This window comes from Saccostrea cucullata, unplaced genomic scaffold (assembly GCF_032062105.1).
Source record: "Saccostrea cucullata isolate Sc308-1 unplaced genomic scaffold, CSIRO_AGI_Scuc_v1 ctg429, whole genome shotgun sequence".
Taxonomy (NCBI): Eukaryota; Metazoa; Mollusca; class Bivalvia; order Ostreida; family Ostreidae; genus Saccostrea; species Saccostrea cuccullata.
The window spans coordinates 58656-80876 of NW_026929220.1; the positions used below are offsets into that span (position 1 = coordinate 58656).

At 31.8% G+C, this 22221-nt stretch overlaps 1 protein-coding gene across 1 annotated transcript; it reads left to right on the forward strand.

Annotated features, from left to right (window-relative positions):
- The first annotated feature begins 2471 nt into the window (after positions 1-2471).
- Positions 2472-10273, forward strand: LOC134280156 (uncharacterized). The gene is made up of 14 exons (XM_062762585.1): positions 2472-2517; positions 2617-2643; positions 2927-3083; positions 3921-3997; positions 4416-4572; positions 5112-5188; positions 5588-5744; positions 5907-5989; positions 6479-6632; positions 6718-6791; positions 7040-7193; positions 7667-7758; positions 9387-9540; positions 10163-10273. Exons 1-14 carry the CDS (start codon positions 2472-2474, stop codon positions 10209-10211), a joined length of 1458 nt encoding a protein of 485 aa, XP_062618569.1. The 3' UTR covers positions 10212-10273.
- Positions 10274-22221: the final 11948 nt, after the last annotated feature.

The window sequence follows — 22221 nt, forward strand, 5'->3', positions numbered from 1 at the left end:
ATATATATATATATATATATATATATATATATATATATATATATATATATATAAAGCACTGAAAAACCAACAACACTGTATATCATAAATGTCGGATCTACCAAGTAGATACAAGGTCACGGATGGAAATTTATATAAAGCACTAAAAATGACCAACGACACGAACAATAAAAATTGTCAAATTTTCGGGACGCCCTGTCCCTTCCTCAGGACAAAGAAAAAAGTTAAAAAGTCATAAGAACAAAGAAAAAAGAGAAACAAAAACAACTAGCACTACTACTAAACTACTAAACACTAGATATTTACATACTTAATTACATGTTGAATTGGAAATTTTTAAGAACACTAATAAAGAAAGAAATCCGGACCGCTATGAAATGCGTCCGGTCTATCGGGTATATATATATATATTTAAATTTCTAAAATGAGGTATATTATTGACAAACAAGTTGATAAAAAAGAATTTCAGCAGTCTCGTTTAAAGTCATCATTTCGTAAATTCTATGGTCGATACAATGACCTTGTCAGCAATGTCACAACGCGAAATGTAATAACAACGCAAAATGTAATAAACCTGGATTATTACATTTTGCGTCGAGATCAACGCAACATGTAATAACGCAAAATGTAAAAACACGATTTTTAGAGTATTACATTTTGCGTTATTACATTTTGCGTCGAGATCAACGCAAAATGTAATGACTTCCTTTTTCGTTGTTACATTTTGCGTTATTTTATTTTTGCACTGAAGACAACGCAAAATGGGATAAAAAATATGTAATAAAACAAAAAATAATTAATTTTTTTGACTGCGTTTAACACAAAAGATTATAAAATTGATTCAAATATATACATCATACATGTAACCAACATGGGAAACACGCTGTTAAAATATTTAGAACTAAAACAATGAGACCAACGTTAGGGCTTTTACGGACATAATTACATCTAAATGTATCGTTTTTCTGACTCTGATTTTAGTTATATTGAATACACTGTACTTAAATATACAGAATTAATTTGACTTTGATTGGCATATTTTTGATAGTCTTATTAAATTTCTAACCAATAACACATATTTAATTACCAAAAATTGACCTTTGGATAACAAATTAGAAGTGCATGTGTTTGTCAAGTGAGGAGGGGCAGGAATAGGGTGGGGTGTTTACTTCGTAAAGTTTTCTTCGTTTACTTCGCCACTGCACTACTGAAAATTGTACTCAATCTGGCTTACGAAAAAAAGTGTGATATTACATTTTGCGTTCCTGCCTTTTGCTTAATCTCGACGCAAAATGTAACAACGCAAAATGTAATAATCCAAAAATCGTGTTATTACATTTTGCGTTATTACATTTTGCGTTGATCTCGACGCAAAATGTAATAACGCGAAATGTTGTAACACAGCAATTACAATTTATTTTTAAGTCAAATGCTGACTGACGTTTTTCATACTCTTTGGTAGTCCATTATTTATACAATTAATTGACGACAGATTTTCCCCTTATTTCCCGATCATGTCAAGGAGCACACGTAGGGTGTGACCGGTCGGCAGGAGATGCTCACTCCTCCATGGAACATGGCCCCTCCTCCGATGATTTGGAGGTCCCCGTTTGCTCTGCTCCTATGTTGTATTGTTGAAAGACTTTTTGATCTTGAATATTGTTTGTTATCTCCATGTGTTTCATTTCAGTCATTTGCCGATTCGATTCCAGTGAACTGATATGTACACCACGATTCTAAAGCGCGCCTCTAACACCATAAACAAAAAATATATTCTTCATTATTGTTATTTCTAAAGCTTAATTATGTAAGAGATAAGTGCTCGATTAAAAAGTAGAATAAATATAAACCGATATTTTCAATTTCACAGCTTTCAACTGATGAATTTTTCATTTTCTTCAAAAGGGAGAAGAATACATTTTGAGTTCATAAAGTCCTCAAACCGTATACTTATTCATTTTGTTTTACCAGTCAAAATAGCGGAAGAACATATTGAATTTTCATTTAGACTGGAATCGTAGGTTAGGGGAACTCCTTGATTAATTTGACAAACGTCTGTGTGTTTCCCAGCTTTGGTATTTTGATTCAATTGATAAGAACAATAGTACTAAATCAAACGTCACGCTCGGCACAGATAGAGACACTCCAAGTCTACGTAACAAACTGTGTACTCCATAAACTCTGTATTAATCAGAACCATACAAAGTTCCCGAAATAAACGACATTGCACATGTTTAACCTTGAAATTCACTTGTTAAAAATTTGATATTTCTCTCTATATATTAAAAAATATGACATCGATAATGCTACAAAGTAGTTATTTTTTAATTAATCATTAATTTTGCATGACCCCCCCCCCAAAAAAAAAAAAAAAAATTACGTTAAAATAAAAAAAAAAAAAAAAAAAAAAAGAGAGCTGTATAAAAAAAGGGTCTTTATTAAAGAATTTCCGTTGTTTATTTTAGGTAACAATGAAATTCCTGTGCATCTTGTTGCTTCCAGCAGTCTTTGCAGCTGGTATGTTAGTTATATTAATTACATGTATTACATGTAAGAATATTTCTATTTTGATAAATTGGAGAAGTTTTATTACATTCGACTTATTTTCCATTTCAGTTCCAAATAGAAGAATGCTGTTTGACTGTGAGTAAATTTCAAAGTACATGTTTTAAGTAAATAAGAAAAGGAAACTGTGTTAATTAGTCACTGAAAATTATGTTATATAAAAGTTCAGAAGGGAAGAAAAAAATATTTGTGTAATTCAATCGTGCAAATTTTTTGAACAAGTAGATACAAAAGTAAAAAAAATTCGTTTCTGCCAAATTATACATACATATATATTCTATCTATACGGAATTACATGGAGAGGAAATTCATTGACTGAGCAAAAAATATTTTGACATTAAAAAGTTATTTTGTCTCTCAGCATTCTTAAATGGTCAAGAAGCAACAAATCTTATTGACCAGCTTGTGGCCACATTATCTTCTGATGATAGCGAGGCAAAATGTGAACAGGAATGCCACACTCTTATCGCTGACCAAACCTCTTTATTCCAGCATCTCTGTCCATTTATGTGCCACTCGTAAGTGTGTGTTATTTTATGGAGTTTATTGAACAAATTATGATAAATCTCGATGAAAATCAAATTGGTATCACTTTAAAAATAACAATTATTAAATATATAGCTTATATGACTTTTAATACTTAATGTTAAATAATGTTCTTAGGCAGATTTTTCTTCTGTCCCTTTCGTATTTCTAAATTTCAATCCAACTTTTTAATATGCTCATCAACAACTTTCTACCACAGTTAACAGTGCACCTAAACAAAAAGCAAAAATACATGATAGCACAAATAAAATAAGTATTCCTTTTTAAATACAAAGAAAAATCGTGTTTTTAAATCGTTTCTATAATTGTAGAAATGTTATGGCTCATTAGGGTCAAATGAAATATTGGCAGTTTAGAAAATTTTTTGAAATGCAATATAAGGATAATATTTTTTGCCATATGCAATTTTTTTGAAAATTATGCCTGAAAAGATTATTTTTATTTCAAATTTCATTTAAAATAAACCAATCAAAAGCGAAAGCCATGATATGTCTTTATTAGTGCTCAATTACGACACTCATAATACCATGCTCTCCTTTTTCGGAAAGAAAATGTCTAAAATCACATATTTTTCGAGAGGTCAAATTTTCGTGGTTTGTGGAAAATATATTGGTTTCTGAGGATTCGATTTCGTAGTAGATGAATCGTTCAGTGGTTATATAATTGATAAATTGCATTTCGCTGTAGATATGAATTCTTGGGTCTCTTTGTACCTCTTTAACCTTAAAAAAATAACCGCAGCGAAAATAAGTGACTTCACAATAATGGACGTGTTTGTTTCAATCTTAAAATAATAATTTTTAATACAGTGCCCAGCAAGCCTTGGCTGGAATTCACCACACAGATCCCGCTACTGGTGCTCCAGCAAAGAGAATGCTCTTTGACAGTAAGTGCATTATGTTTCAGAACACTGCTTGTCATTTATTCAAAAGTGAATTTTAGCAAATAGTCTATCCCATAGAAGGTTGAATATTTCATTATGGATACTTAATACTTATAACCACTGGTTTTGAATCCTTCTTTCAAAACGTTTTAAATGTATCAAAACTTCTATCATATGTTTGTATTTGAATATTATTTAATAAAATTTTATCTTTTAGAGAAATAAGAAGTCAAGATATCAACAAATCAAAATTTTGCTCAACGTCTTTTCTTATTTTAAAGTCTTTGATCTTTGTTCATCACTATTTGACGCCTTTTTATAGGTGATAAAAGATAGTAATGATTGATTCAATCTTTAGGAAAACAGTTAAAGTGATATAAATATATTTCTACAAATAATTCATATACTATTTATTATCTAGCATTCCTGAACAGCCAGGAAGCTCATCGCGTGATCGATCAGCTGGTAGAAACCTTAGCAACCGACGATAACGAGGCTAAATGTGAACAGGAATGCCACATCCTGATCGCCAGTCAGACCTCACTTGTCCAACATCTTTGCCCCTTCCTGTGTCATTCGTAAGTTGTGAAGACTTTAAGAAAGTTTTATACAAAATGTACTATGGTTATGAATTCTTAAGAAATACCTTGCATAAGGTACACGAAATATACTAAGATGAAACATGTGGAGATAACGAATAGTATTTAAGATCAAAAGTCCATAAAACAATTCAAAATAGGAGCACAGCGAGCAAGGGCATCCAAAACATCACAGATTTGATCAGGTGCCATGGAAGATTCCCAGTCGACAGGGGGAATAACTCCAGCTAAAAAATTATTTTAAAAAAATTAAACCAGGAGTAGAGCAAACATGGACCTCAAAAACATTAGAGGTGGGATTAATTACCATAGGGGGTGGATATTCCCTTTTGATAGACAGCACCCATCGTGTGCGCCTGTCATGATCGGGAAATGACGGAAAAATCCGTCGACAATTCAAAGTGGAAATAATGGTCTAGAAATAATATGAGAAACGTCAGTCAGCATTTGACTAAATGAAAGATTGTTTTTGCCGGCATGTAATTGAAAAAAAGTTGCATGATTATGTTTTCTTTCAGAGCTGTTAATGCCTTGAATAACCTTCATAGCCCCCAGACCGCTTCAACATCCCCAGCAAAGCGCATGCTCCTTGACAGTAAGAATTTCTTTACTTATTCACCTAAGAAATTTGAGATTTAAAAAAAATGCTGCAAATAAAAAACACTGATTTTTATTTGATGTGTAATCAGATTTAAAACAAAAATGAGTAAAAGTTCTCATAATGTTGATAAACGAAATTGATGAATAAATATCCACTGCAAATGGTGAAGCCGAAACTTTTCTTGGTGCCTCTTTGTATACATAAGTTGAAGAAAATTTTCCTTAGAACGCTTAGGTTAAGAGAATGTTTTGCGCTTGCTTGCATAATGTACTTATAAAAATACATGTACAAGACTTTTGTAAAGAAGAGTTAATTTCAACCCTTACAAACACTTCTGTGAAATTTAGTCTTTTTCATTATTAATTATTAATTATTCTCCTCAAATGTTGTCAGCTTTCCTGAACACAGAAGAGACCTCCAAGATCATTGACCAGCTGGTGACAACTCTTGGATCAGATGACTCCGAAATTGCCTGTGAGAAAGAATGCCACGTGCTCATCACTGACTCTACTTCCGTTTTCCAGCATATGTGTCCTTTCTTATGTCACTCGTAAGTCAACAAAGAACGCAATTTTATTATTTTTTAGTTGTTTTTCCATTGCAATACCACTGCTTTAATTTTTCTTAATGTCATTACTTATATAAGCAAAAAATAAGGAAACAAGGGAAAAAAACACTTGTTTAGTGATTTGATTTCAATTTGTGTTTAAAGAGCTCAGGCCATCATTAACAACTTTCACCATGCACCAGCACCAGCCACTTCTGGCACAGTACAAAAGAGATTTCTAGTTGACAGTAAGTGGTTATATTTGTATATATTGATAAATGTATTTTGTTTAAGATTTCCACACACACATTTATTTTAGTATTGAATTGGAAATTTCATTTTGGTTCACTTCATGCTTTGAGAGGATCCCTGTTGAGTAAAATGGTTCGTATCAGAGATATACGGAATTTAATTCAATATCAAAATTATATACACCAAACATTTTTAACGAATACAAAAATAAACTACTCTTCTCCATATTAATTTAAGAAGAAGTGATTTATTTTTTAATTTTGTCCTTTATACTTTCGAAATGTAAATTAAATAGAATTTATAAAGACACAAACTGAAAACTTTTTAATCTTGCTCTTCGTTGTTCATATTAAGAGAAAATTTAAGTACACGTATATGTCTACATAACAATTGATTTTATTCAGTTGAAATCAATTTCTGCAAAGATCTGTTTATATTCAGTGAATATTAAATTGATAATCTGACTTCATTGCTCTGTTTTAAAGCTTTCTTAGCCAACCCCGAGGTCAACGTCTTGGTAACAAGTTTGGTGGCTGTCCTCGGATCAGACCCAACAGAGCAGGCTTGTGAAAACGAATGTGTCACCATGATTCATGCTGACAACGTCCTGCACCATCTCTGTCCGTTTGTCTGTCATTCGTAAGTTTCTTTATTGACATATATTTGCACAGTTTTGAACATGTATTATTTTTGTGTAAATATTAATATGCGTTTGAATTTACAGATTCCAGCAACTTGTGTCAAAGGTTCACTTGAACCAGCCAGCTGCTAACCCATCCAAGAGGTTCCTTATCGATTGTAAGTAATTAAGACTACTTTCATTAATAAATACTTAATGAAAGATTTGCGAAACAAAGCGAACGATTATCACTGTCGTACTACAAATAATTGGTGATTATTAAACATGAGAGTGTACAAAAAATATGTGCATCTCTTTCATATTAATAAGCTGTACAATTGCTTAAAAAGACTATTAATAATTGTCTTTAAGCTTTAATGTATGGGGTAGCTTGTTTTGCATTAAGAGTTTTTTCTTTACTTTAAAGCCTTTCTGAACAACCCAGAAGTTAATGTTTTGGTCACCAGCCTCGTTGCCACTCTTGGATCTGATCCAACAGAACAAGCCTGTGAACAACAATGCGTAACAATGGTTCATGCCGATAATGTGCTGCACCATTTGTGCCCATTTGTGTGCCATTCGTAAGTGCATTATAAAAAAAGTTCAATACGTTCGTTTCTAAGCACACACAGCCTATACAAAATTAATCATTTTCTTTTGCAATGTATTGAGACTTATGTCCCATCATCTATGGATATGAGAAACTTAATGTAGCTCTCTCTGTAGCAATTAGTTGTATCTTTATCGTATTTGCACTATGTCAAATATCTGGCCATCTTATGAATGAGTGGTTGCAATCTTTAAAATGAACAATTTGACTTAAGAAAATAAATGCTATTCTATCTTGTTGAGATCAAATTGATTTCTAGAATTTTTAGAAAAGGTACACATTCCTTAGTTAGTGATGAACAAAAAAATATTCAATTCAATTACCTAGAATAAAGCTACAAATCCAAAAGATGATTGAATACGAGTTAGAAAACATAATTATGTATTTTTTTTACAAAAAAGATTCATCCTTCGTTGCATTCATAAAATTTCAATTTTACTTCAGATTCCAGCAATTAGTACAGCAGGTCCACCTTTCTCCAGCAGCTTCCAACCCAGTAGCTTCCAGCCCAGTACAGAAACGATTCCTTATTGATTGTGAGTTTCAAAAACTGTGTTGCTTTTTTAACAGTATGTCTGTCGAGATTTAAATCTGAGAACTGCTAAAACAGTATGGTAATTATTTAATATGGCTGACCATTGTCAATGTAAAGGATTTATAATTATTTAATAATGGTTGACTATTGTCATTGTAAACGATTTATGTCTTACATTGAATAAAAAATACGATCACAATATAGTGAAAAATATGGACATAGATACTACTGCTTACAATAGGGCTGTTTCCGTTACTTTTATCAATAAATACTTAATAAAAGATTTGCGAAACAAAGCGAATGATTATCACTATCGTACTACGAATAATTGTATTAATTTTTTTTTTAAACTGGTGCTTTTTTAAAATGAGGCTGTACAAAAAATATGTGCATCTCTTTCATATTAATAAGCCGTACAATTGCTTAAAAAGACTATTAATAATTGTCTTTAAGCTTTAATGTATAGGGTAGCTTGTTTTGCATTAAGAGTTTTTTCTTTACTTCAAAGCCTTTCTGAACAACCCAGAAGTCAATGTTTTGGTCACCAGCCTCGTTGCCACTCTTGGATCAGATCCAACAGAACAAGCCTGTGAACAACAATGCGTAACAATGGTTCATGCCGATAATGTGCTGCACCATTTGTGCCCATTTGTGTGCCATTCGTAAGTGCATTATGAAAAAGCTTATTACGTTCGTTTCTAAGCACACACAGCTTATACAAAATTAATCATTTTCTTTTGCAATGTATTGAGACATACGTCCCATCAACTACGGACATGAGAAACTTAATGTAGCTCTCTCTGTAGCAATTAGTTGTATCTTTATCGTATTTGCAGTATGTCAAAGAATCTGGCCATCTCATTAATGAGTGGTTGCAATCTTTAAAATGAATAACTTGCCTTAATAAATTAAATGCTATTCTATCTTGTTGAGATCAAATTGATTTCTAGACTTTTTAGAAAAGATACACAATCCTTAGTTAGTGGTGAACAAAAAATTATTCAATTCAATTTCCTAGAATAAAGCTACAAATCAAAAAGAGGCTTGAATACGAATTAGAAAACATAATTATGTATTTTTTTTTTTTTTTACAAAAAAGATTCATCCTTCTTTGCATTCATAAAATTTCAATTTTACTTCAGATTCCAGCAATTAGTACAGCAGGTCCACCTTTCTCCAGCAGCTTCCAACCCAGCAGCTTCCAGCCCAGTACAGAAACGATTCCTTATTGATTGTGAGTTTCAAAAACTGTATTTCTTTTATATTATTATGTCTGTCCAGAATTAAATATGAGAACTACTAAAACAGTATAGCAATTATTTAATAATGGCTGAGTATTGTCAATGTAAAGGATTTATAATCATTTAATAATGGTTGACTATTGTCATTGTCAACGATTTATAAGTCTCACATTGAATAAAAAATACGATCACAATATAGTGAAGAATATGGATATAGATAATACTGCTTACAATAGAGCAGTTTCTGTTATTTCCCGATCAAATCAAGGAGCATGATTGGTCGACAGGGGGTGCTCACTCCTACATGGCACCTGCTCTAATTTCGTATTGTTTCATGGAAGTTATGGCTTGAAAACTGTGCCTTATCTCCATATATTTCCTTTGATAGCTCTCCTAAACAACCCAGAAGTCAGTGTGATCGTAAATTCACTCGTCTCGACCCTGGGATCTGATCCCACTGAAGCTGCCTGCGAATCCCAGTGTACCAATATTGTCCACGCAGACAATGTCATGCATTTCTTATGTCCACTTGTCTGTCATTCGTAAGTTTCTTTCTACACTGTATACAGGGACATTTTTGCCCCCATTATTTTCACCCCTTTCACCCAATTCCTTTTGGGCGAATTTAAAAGGGACGTATTCAAAGAAAAAAAAAGGATAATTCCTTAAACAGAATTATCAGTGGGCGGGTTTAAAAAGGGGCAAAACTGTTTTCACGTGCGAAAATAACACATGGCGAAAATGCTCCTCTTTACAGTACTCACTGTGCTAGAAATTTAAAATTGAAAATGAAGCTTTTTAAAAAAAAAGAAAATAAGAGATTAGATAAGTAGCATATTCTCATGATTTGTTTTTATGTTTTAATTCTTAAACATTATATATATTCATCAAGTACAGTATCATTCATCAACAAATTTCACTAAATAAAAGACGAAATTGAATTTCCTATTTTATTTTGTCCTTTTTTCACTTTTATTCTTTATGTTCCTTTTTAAAAAAGAAATGAAAACTGAATATTTTGAATTTTGTGCAAAAAGTGTCGATCATTTGGTAGCATTCTACGTTGATATTGTATTCATGCTTTTGAACATCTTATTATTGTTGATATTTTACTCTTTGTTTTATATACTGTGTTATTGACATTCTGATTTTCTATTTCTTCAGGTTCCAGTCCTTGGTTCAAAAGGTGCATGTTAATGCCCCAGCACAATAAAACACTTGTTATGCAAAGTTATTTGTATATGCTTTATATGTTGTTTATAATAAACATTTTTTATGGGGTAATTTTTTTTTCTTTAAAGATTCTGTTCAGTACAAATGCAATGGAAACAATATTCTTGTCAAATATGCTTGAGTAATTCTGTAAAAATCATAATCACTTTAGCTTATATTATTATTTGGTATGAATGGATGCGTCCTGACCTCATTTTTGGTCGAAAAGTTAAGTTCTGTGTCATACGGGAAATAGTGAACAAAGGATAATTTGCAAACATGTAAAGGAAGAAAATGTCAAAAACTGTGTTTATGCCATAATTTTGAACTGGCCCGGCGAACAAGGATCTTCCTGATTATACGAAGCGAGTACACTAGCACAATGCTACTATGACTCGTTCCATCAAAAGAAACTAATTTTGAAAGAATTCTTTACTTTTCTAAAATTTAATAATTCTGATAACTTGCCTAAACATTGCTTCCAGATTTAAGTTTAACAGACTGAGTCTAGATCTTTTTAGAATCTTCTATCTATTGAGATTTATTGTATGTCTTATCTTTAATGTCATGCAGAATTCTTCATGACATTCCTGAAAGGTGCCCTGAACTATGATCAATTTTCGATAAGAGTTGTCAATGTCTTATACAATTATAGAAAAAGATTGCATTCAAGCCAATAATTCAATTTTAAGAGATATGGCCTGGAAGAATGCACATGATCTCCTTACAAAAACTATTTTGCCTCCTGCATTAATAAGAAACTTCTGCTTTCCAAACAACTTTTTATTCTTGTTAGACTTATTTTTAGAGGGATTCTTGTCATAATCTTGTTAATTTGCTATGTCACCATCGAAACGTTATTTCCAAACAATGACATTCTTTACAAAAACAAAATTAGAATTAAAAGTGAATACACAAGGATACTTGAACACGCTTTTCGCTGACCGACTTTTTAGTATTGATCATCAGGCCGTTATTTACATACTTCGTTGTTGACGGATTTTTCCGTTTTAACTTCCGTTGTAACTTCATGTACAAATATTTTTTGTTTGGGTGAATGAAGAGAACTTTGCCCGGTCAGCAGCGATGCTCACTCCTCCATGGCACCTAATCCCAACTTTGATGTTTTGGAGGTCCATGGTTGCTCCGCTCCTATTTTGTAATGTTTAATGAATTTTCGAGCTCGAATGCTGTTAGTTATCTCCACATATTTCATTAATTTTAACTTTCATATTTCTTTGAACTGAGTGATGGGAAGGAAGCTGAATTATAAAATGATTACCTAGGGTTAACTGTGAATGTTATGATTAGTATACTGGTAAGATAGCCATACCTCTGATACGCATTGAATAGAAATTACTTGTAAATATTAACATTATTATAATGAAGAAGCACATATAGAAAAACAATTAATTTTAAGATAATATTTGACCAAATTCAAAGGATTGCAAAATTACAAGCTGCATTTCGCTTTTCTCTTTGCAGTGCTAAAACTGCAAGATGAAAGACTTTAATGAGTCTAAAAATGAATCACCATAACAGGTAGCTACAGAACATAAGTATAATGGCTTATTGTATATATTAGGTATATTTATTTTGTCGTTAACCGTAACGCTTAAAATACCGTTATGCAAATAACGAAACGTTCAAATCCTGTACTTATCATAATCGTTATTGAAAAAAGTACATTTTAAAAGCACCAACGTGAGTCATGTAATCTGTGAATTGAATTCAAAACATTACTTTTAATGTTTTGTTTGCAAAGACAACACAATAAATTATTGATAGTCTTCTTCAATTTCAAATACTGAGCAACATGGTAGTTTCATTTTCTTAAAATAATACATCTTTATATTTCTCGCATTTTAATAAATCTTAATTTAGTACAAGCGGTTATGAATTTCACTACATCATTATTAAACTTATTTACTTTTATTGGCATGTTCTAAATGTTCCAAATGGTAGATTGTCTCTAGAAATAACATGATAAAATAGTATAAAAATGAATACAGTAATCAATTTAAACTGTGAATATAATTAGAAAAAAACATAAATATATTGATATACTATGACATAATATATGGAGATAACAAACAGTATTGAAGCTCAAAAGTCCAAAAACAATACAAAATAGGAGCAGAGCAAACAAGGACCTCCAAAATTTGGGATCAGTTGCCATGGAGTAGTGAGCATCCCCTGCCAATAATGACAATAATGACTCAATAAAAAAATAAATAACTGTATATTTCACTGTTGTATCATTCTAGTTTATGGAGGGTCAATATTCCAGGGGATGCATTATTTATAATTATTATTTATATTTATATTTATGCATAAATATGTTTGCAAAAAAAGTTATCATTACAAGGGATAAGTGTGACCCAAGAAATCTACGAACATTGATCAGACAATACCATTGATGATGTTTTTAGTACTTGTATACAATTGTAAATCTTCTTAGAAGCAAAGTCTATATTTTCTCCGTTCTAACTTTTTCTTGGAATAGTAGTATGTCTAGCAGTCGTCATTGCTAAGAGATCACTATTTAAAAAGGGGAATAAAAGTCACTTGAACACTTAAGAGGCTGTCCACCGAAAAACCAGGCAGTATTGTATTAATAGGCGGCACATGGAATGTGAGGAATATTTGATATTTTATTAAAAACAATATCAATGTAGTCCAAAAGGACTAATATAATTGAAGATTTGTTTGAAAATTGTTTATTTAGTAAAATATCCTTGTGTTTTGTGTTTTTGAATTCCCCTATATAAACCATTGAATGTAGGTCAGAAACAAAGAACTGTAATTTCTAATATATTTTTAACAGGACTATAATTCACACTTAACTAAATCTAGAAATATTTCATCTTTTTGTTTAAAAAATAAAATAGGTGGGAAAAGCACTTTTGATAGTAGTTTTCTGGCAAAATATATGGACGTTTTTATGAAATTTTGCGATGCAAGAGTTATCTCCCGTGGCATCGGTTAATCTGCTAAACACTTTTTTTTATCGGAATCCTCGTGAAATACATGTATTTAGAATCGATACACTAAAGAAAATTATTAACCAAAAAATAACTGCTTTGTTTTCAAAATAGAACTCATTTTTGCCTTCAAACGTAATATTTATATAAAAATTGGCTCTATTATTCAGGTTGAATGCACGTTTTCATTGATGTATCAGTGACGTCATATACCTGATTAATATTGCGTCACAATGAAAAAGTTACAAGTTTTCCAGAGAAGTTTGTAAATTTTTTGCGTAAAAAATGTAAAGAAAAAGATTTTTTTTTAAAAATGATTTCTTTTTTTCTGTTTAATTACTCTTCAGAGTGCATTATTCTAAATGTTAATTAATATCTTAATATCAAAATGTATTTTATACACGGGCGGCGTCTCAGCTAGATGACGTTTTGATAAGTAATTTTATACATGTCTGAGAACTAATTTTTTTAACTGATTTACTAGGATATGCGTAAAAATAATTAATGAAATGTTTATAATGAACATTTCTTATAAAATTGGGAATCACTGATGAATGTTTTCGATTTACGCAACATTTAATTCAACGAAGTTGAGATGTTTACTTCATGATATTTGTAAAAACTTAAAATAGATATATTAATCTATGCAGTCAAATTAAAATAAACGTTAATGAAACCAATTTTTAAAAATAATTGATGCCATGACCCCCCCCCCCCCTTGCTTTTTGTTTGCGATTTATCGGCTCTTGAATAATGATACTATATATGAAAGAACTTATTTTCTTATTCATTTAAAATCAAATTTTGTAAAAGAGGAAAAGGCTTTACAGTTGACAGGTAAGAAAAAACGTGGATAGAGTCCAGACTGTACACATAAAAATATTTTCTGTATTCAGGCAAGTTTAATTTCGCCACTGATAGAATATACTCTGTAATTCCTGAATAAATAAGAAAAGAAATTTTACTTGGAAATAAGATAAATAATGAAACTAGAAAGCTGTCTTCTCTCAGTTGTTGCATAATGCATGTACAAAATGAACTACTTTAAAAAAAAAAATACCGAGCATCTAAGATATCAATCAGATGTTTTACATGTAATCTTCATTTTAAAAAAAATAGGTAAATTTGACTCCTTTTATTTCTTTCAATATACCTGTTTCAACTGATTTTATTGAGTGACTCAAAAGTTTGTACTTTGTATTCATAATAACATAAGAAAAAAAATCTGTCCTTGTAATGTATTGGGTTTTATAACGTAATGAAAATTGGATATTGCATTCAAAAATTTACTTGCTAAACTCAAATTTGGACCATATAATTTTTTGTCAAGAAGTATAAATTGGATTCTTATTCATTAATAAAATAAAAGATAAGAGTCTACGCTATAAATAATATCCATTGACACATCCAGCTCTTGAGTATCTGTTACAAATAAAACAAAATAAAAACGTAGTATTTTTTTTACCCTCATGTTGACCTTTTTGCACTTAAAATAAAGCATTTACCAGAAATAGGACTAGAGGAGCACTAAAAAAATTTTTGATGTTGTCAAGTGTAAACACTTGCTTTAAACAGTCTACATGCCTGGTTTCTCGTGGACTGCCTCTTAACTACTAAAAATATTACATTGATATTTTATTTTTAGAAACAGTAGAACTAGTAGTTCTCAATATATCGATTACAATTTATTGTATTGATAATAAGCTCTGATAATGCTGTCGTTGCTTATCAGTTTTTTTCGTATTGATAATACGCCGCAATTTGAAAATAAGACGGTTTTGAAAGGCCGCATTTTCTTACCAAAACTTAAAATAAACCGCGGCTTATTTTCGAAGTTCTAGGCTATATAATAAGCGCGTTAAAACAAAGCAAAGAATGGGAACGTCATTGAACGACATGGAGCACCAAGCTGCTTATATTTATGTGTGCAGACAGGAAAATTCCTAAAAATAGACTAAAATGCTTCCAGATGCTACTGGAGATTCCAATGGTAGTAGCTTTAAGAATGGAAGGGTAAACATTTTTAATCATCAACTCCTGCGATATCTCAGTACTCCACTTATCGCATGGATTTTGCATTGTTTCTTTACCTGATCGCTTAACTGCGTAGACATTTATTTTAAGATCTCACTTACATCCGAAACAGCACAAAAGACATTATAGAAGAAAAGTAACATGTTTTCAAATTGATATTTAATATTTAAGTAGAAATAAGAAAAGAAAAGTTTTAATGAATGAAAGATATTTAGAACTAAAACAAATTAAGCATAACAGGTTTGAAATCTGATTGTCTATCGATTAATGTTAAGTGATTGCTCCATGAAATCTATGACCGCATAGTAAAAATCATCGTATTTTTTTTTTTTTTTTTTTTTTTAGGAAATGGACCTGATTTTTTTTTTTGCATACAGATAAACAAAAGATGGGAATTTAATCAGACATAGGTCATACTTCACAGGACACAATATATTTTCCGTATTCAATGTGTCCGCGCAAACTTTTCTAACAACCCTCTAACATTATTTGATTGTTCTTGAATAATACATAATTATTTTGAATATTTTTTTTTTCAAATCTAAATTTCATTTTGTGTGGTTACTGAATATCATACTGTTTAAAGATTAGTATTATGAGCCCATGAACATGTATTAGTATTATGAGCCCATAAACATGTATAAAATGTTGATAATCAACACCTACCACTCAAAATTTTAAAGTCTTAATTTAAAATAAATTGCCCGGTGTATTCTTTGTAAAGTATGTCAAAAGTCAAGGTCAAGTGAATTGTAACACTGTTACTTTTCCCCCATAATTCCTCATGAAATCAGTGCACTTGCTAAATAGCATAAAATTACCCCTTTAATTTACAAAAATACAGTATATTGGCACTTTTAACTTAAGTAAGTCAAATAACAAAGTCAAGGGTCACGATGTCCGTAATTATGGCAATGTATACGTGCCGTTGTGTCAAGCAATAAATGTGAAAAATATCAAGCCCATATCTTTTACAACTCTTGAGATACTTGTGACAGACAGAAAGACAGACGGACAGCTAGACAGACTCAGGGTGAAATGATCCCTTAGTGCTGCTGTACTCCGCAGAGGGCACAAAAGTTACAACAAACTTTGGGATATGACCCCAAAGAAGCAGTCTGTGAGTCAAAATGTACTGACATATGCATTGTGCATGCCGACAATATCATGCACTATCTTTGTCCTCTAATTTCCATTGGTATGCAAATTTTTACCATGTGCCAACTTTTAGGTATTCATAACAAGAGGTCCACGGGCCTTACAGGTCACCTGTGTATCATGTAACAACTTTTCAACAGTTGAATTTCTTCATATTTTAAACGAAAGGTCATGGAATTTACAATTTTGAAAGTTTATGATTGCTTATCATAGCTATACACTTAGCTTGCTTACTTTAGTTACTTAATACTTAATACTTAACAGAGGTAGATCAAATTAACAAAGATAAAATGCATTCCCACTTTCTAATCAGTTGTGACCCCACCCCACAAGAACCAAGAGGCACATATTTCAAAATTCTAAAAAAAATTGTCAAAAATTTTATTTCATCATAAATTAGAGTTTATTTTTAATAATTTTAGAGAAGCTTTTTCGAGTCAAGAAATCAAATTATTTTTATTTCATATTTTAATTTTTTAAATCTATTTTCCTTATAGATTCCAGTCAGATAGCAGATAGCAGATACACATTCATGTCCCGTCTAGTTCAGTTAATTTAAGGAATTTACAATCCGACAAATTTATGCATGTTATTAAACAACACATTTTGAATAAATGGTTAATATTGTATTTTCTTCTTTGTCCTTTTTTCAATTGCCCATCTTATTCCCAACTTATTTTGCCTATTCTTTGACGAATATTCCTAGTTGAAATAGTTGAAATAAATTTTATAAAATGCATACTGTGTTTCATAAAAGGTCCCATGGAAATACAAATGAAATTAGGAGTACTTAAATATTTCACCATTATGCAAAATGTTCCAGAAACATTTTCATACATGCAATAAAATCTTTCTTTATAAGACAAAGGCACTTATACATCTATCTATATTTTAACCCTGCAATAACATTCCATTAGATAGATGCAAGGAAGTTAATATTCACCTGAGTAAAATACAACAATTTGGAGGATCCATACAATATAAAATAAACTGATATATGAAGCTTTGCTCCCTCAAAACAACAGAAATATAATGATTAGGATTAATGAAATAATTATTCTAATATTTAGTAACAACTAAAAGATTAAGTTCTAATCGTTTCATAATATCACTATCACCATGCCGACTATTGACAAATTATTATTGCTTCTGTTCGATTTTTTAACCCCAATTAGTATTCTCTTACATCGGCCTCACTTGGTATTTGAGGAAGATTTTAATACGTTATTTTAAGTAGTTTGTCCAATTTTTATAAACCTAACATTTACAAATCTATCTGACCATTGAAACTATGAAACCATAAAACTATGCAATACGTAAATCTGGAAAAAAAATCAAAATGCTGTTGATTAATTTTTACGTTTCAAAATTTTTCTGCTTTGTTTACATTTTCTTACTGGTAATTTATTTTTAAGAAAAATATTTTTGCGAATGCAATGAACTCGCAAATTTGCTAAAAATTTATCTACAGTAAAAATTTCCAGATTTACGGTAATTATAGTGATTAATTATCAAAAGTGAATTGCACATGGGAATAACTCTTATCATTCAAATACAAATTAATAGAACCCTGGTCAGGATCAGAACACTTGACCAAATAGTTCAGCATTTAAAAAAAAACTGGTAGCAATATACTTGCTCATCAAAATGTTTACTTTGTATGCCTTTGATATGCCAAGGAGCAGAGAAAAACTTTCAAAGAAATAATGCATTTTCACTACACATTCAAAACATCCCCACCCTTACACCAAAACCCATGACACATGGTAATGAATTTTAACAGCCTTGGAAGAGGTACCCCATCATCATCATAGCTCTTCTCATAGTTGATTTTCAAAGAATTAACAGATTTTCACTTGATTATCAACACCCCCATGAGAAACAAATCCCCTCATCCAAGGATCATGAATTTAAAAAAAATTAGAAACACAAGAAACCATGACCTGGGGGCCATGAAATTCACAATTTTAAAAGAGGCACTCTTGTTCATCATAAGCATAATTAAGTTCGTTTGTTTAATACCCAGGTGCAGAGTAGAGGATTATCAAAAAAAAATTGATACACATTCGCAATTTTTAAGATATAGCCCCACCTTAGCACTAGAGCTCTTGATCCTTGGGCAATAAAATTTACAAATTAAGAAGAGGCTCACTTGCTCATCATAACTGTGTACTTAGTTTGTTAAATATCCAGAAGAAGAGATTGTGATTTTCATAGAATAATGCATTTTCACTTTCTGATTAGTATAGTCCCACCCTGGCACTAGAACCCTTGACCCTGGTGCCATGAATTTCACAATTTTAGACGAGACACTCTTGCCTATCATTGATATGTAGTTTGTTTGTCCATTTGATACCGAGGACCAGAAGAGTAGATGTTCAAAGAAATCATGCATTTTTAATGCATAGTGAATAGAGCCCTGTCCTTGAATCCTGACCAAGGTGCCCTGAATTTTACAATTTTGGAAGAGGGTCGCCATATTCATGATAACTATGTAGTTAGTTTGTTTGTTTAATACCCAGGAGCAGAGAATAAGATTTTCAAAGAGTTGTTTTATTTTCAGTATATAATCAATTGAGCCCCCATCCTTTCCACAAGAACCTATGGCCCAGGGGCAATAAAATTCACAACTTCTCATCATAGCTACATAATTAGTTATTTTAGTTGATACCCAGGAGCAGAAGATGAAATTTTCAAGGAATTGATGCACTTTCACAATATTATCGCTAGAGCCCCACCCTAACTTTGGAACCCCTGACCCCGGGTCCATGAATTTTTATAATTTTGACTGAGGCCTCAATGCTTATTACAATCATGCCGGCAGTTTGACTGCGTGATGTCAAATAGTGAAGAAAAAGATTTATAAAGGTTGAATTGATTTTGGTGGTTTTTGCCCCGCCTCTCATGTCCGAGGGGGGCAGAGACCATGAAATTCACAATTTCTATTCCTCTTAACCCATAGATGAACTATGCCAAAGCTGGCTGAAATTGGGTAAGTGGTTCCAGAGAAGATGCAAAATATGTTCAAAAGGTCAGACCGACGAACGACAGACGACGCACGACGAAGGACGAAAACAGATAGCAATATGTCACCTGAATGTCTTAGATGACCTAAAATGAAACCATTACTTTAAGGTACTTCCAAGGTAAACCGATTGTAATTGTTGATTTCTTTACTACTCGACATTTTGCAAATACTAACTTGATTTTAGGACTCCATTCATTGCGTTAGTATCCAAGGGACGAATTATAGATATAGAATTATAGTGTGATATAAATGAGTTTGCAAAATGGCCATCGTCATACCTCTGGCAGTATATAAAATATAATTTTTATCAATGAAATAATTTATACACTTACCTTTTTGTTTAATACTTTGTTATATGACCTGTAGATCAAAGAACACATTGAATTTTCCTGGTAATGCATGTACATAAACTCTAAATATAGTTCAAAGGGAGGCTACTGATTCGCTCCAGATCATTTGCTTTTCTGACCTGATATGTCATCCTTCGAGCACGGATTTTGAGCACTCTCCAGACAATTTCAATTATATTGAAATCAGACTTTTTAGGGGCCTCGTTTCAAACAATTTGAGAAAGCGGAGACATGACAGGGCATTGTCTTCTAGCCAAAGGAAAGTCTAGTTGGTGTATGACGAGCGATCACGGTCCATAAACATTCATGAAGAGTTAATAAATATTCCTCGCTATTCATGTTCCCATCCATATTTTTAAGGGTTCCTACTCCATTATAACATATAAAACCCCAAAACATGAGGGAGGCTCGGCAGTTCGTTTTCAAATCATCACGCAACCCGCCACATTCAGGACGATTTTTTTCCTCTCTCTTCCTCTAGACATGAATTTTACCGTTATTTTCAATAGCCATCTTATTCAATTACTGAATATTACAGATGAACAATGATTGTTTACTGTTCAGTGTAACTTCTATCGACCAAATTGAGTATTCCTCTCTCTTTCCACACGTAAAGTTACAGTAGTTATTTCTTTTAGAATCTAAAAAAGCATTCTTAAAACCTTCCTTTGATAATCGTATGTGAATTGTTCTAAGATATTCATTAGATCCTGGCATTGCATCTGGTTATAAAAGCTTTAAATGTCTGCCGACGGTTTATATTAATGCTAATATTAAGGAATACTGTCATCACTATTTGAAGTTTTCCATGTCATCCCACGATCTCTTTACTTAAAGTACTTTGCCTCCTGGTGTAATCGGAAATTTCTGATTAATTGGCTATGACATAATCAAAACGTTATTTCCAAACCATGACCATCTTTAGTAGAACTAAGTTTAAATTCCAAATTGAATACACAAAGGTACTTGACCGTTTTTATGAAATATTTCTTATCTCTTTGTACTGAGGGATTAGAAGGAACCTCAATTGCAATTAGTTTTACTATTTAGGAAAACTACACTGGTTATATAACCTTGTTATCTTTTTTGTGAATGGAAATTGCGTTTGAAATAATAGCTTAATCAAATCAAGATGCAAAGAAAGACAGTAAATTTTGATACAGCACTTGACCTATTTCAGAGGATGTCATTGCATAAATACAGTTGTATTTCTCTTTTCCCTAGTCAATACTAAAAGGAAAAAGCTTCAAGATAGCGAGGATATCAAGAGATTTTAATATGTTTTACGGTGTGACCGTTGGGGCGAGCGCAGTTGTACCATCAAAAACACTCTAAAAATTGGTCAGCCACTTCAAACATCAAGCCGCACAAGACATCTCGACTAGTTGTGACGTCACACGACATCACGGAGCTCGTCGGAGCTTACGGAGACAGCCGAGCGTCTGTTTGAAACTATAGACCTAGTGCAATTTTGGTTGAAAAACATTGTAGAGTTATTTTTTGTTTCTTTAAAAGATTTGTACAAACTGATAGCCTTTTATGCTTTACGTTATTATTTATTTATTTATTTTTATTTATTTTCGCAAAGGACATTGGGTAGTGCAGGAATTCTGGGAATGTTTCACAGAGAAATTTCGCTGACGTATGTACATATTTCAATCCGAATTTCCTCTGTTCTTACACGTTAGTCCATTGAGCTCGCTGCGCTCGCTAAAATTAAACACTATTTAAGGGTAGCTTCAGAATTTTATCGTTATGTGTTTTTTTTATTTACGTTTATATATTAAGTCTTTGACCATATTGCTACAGATCCCGTAATGAAAAAAAAGGTATAATTTACGAAACAAGTATCGATATCCTCCCCCACCTACCAGAATGCAGAAAATCTAAAATACATTAAACCATAAAGCTACATTTAAAGAGGACAACAACCTTGATCGGAACCTCGAAGCGGTGTACTTGTGTCGCAAAATCACACAGATCCTGATAAAACTAATTTATCTTTCGCATGCACTTGCAAACGCAGCCTCTTACACTCTCTCAAACACTAACGCGTTAACTTTTTAACGAAGAATAAAAAGTAAAAAAAAAAAAAAAACAAAAAACAAAACACATATTAAATGTAGGAAAATTGGTTTGGATGATGTTTTAAGTTGTTTTTATTGTTAACTTGTCAAAAAATAGCTTTAATCAGCGACTTATGTTCACAATATGTGATCACTTTTTAAATTATTTCTCAATACACTTAGGAATAGGTTTTGTTTAATAAGAAATATATGCACTATATTCTTATCGGTCCGTGAAATGTCTCCTGATTTATCATCACGTGTGGCGAAAACATGACCTATCCCCACTACATAAGTGTGCAATCTTGACAGAAAGAACGGTTCATTGTTCAGTCGTTGTTGGAAAGCAAAGAGGTAATACAGGATTTTAATTTTATTCTGTTAAGTTCTC

Bases quoted from the DNA above. Each gene is read 5' to 3' on its own strand.
- LOC134280156 (XM_062762585.1), top strand. From the start codon at position 2,472: ATGAAATTCCTGTGCATCTTGTTGCTTCCAGCAGTCTTTGCAGCTG. The intron at 5,990-6,478 runs GTAAGTGGTTAT...TCTGTTTTAAAG, and splicing joins AAAGAGATTTCTAGTTGACA to CTTTCTTAGCCAACCCCGAG. The intron at 6,792-7,039 runs GTAAGTAATTAA...TTTACTTTAAAG, and splicing joins CAAGAGGTTCCTTATCGATT to CCTTTCTGAACAACCCAGAA.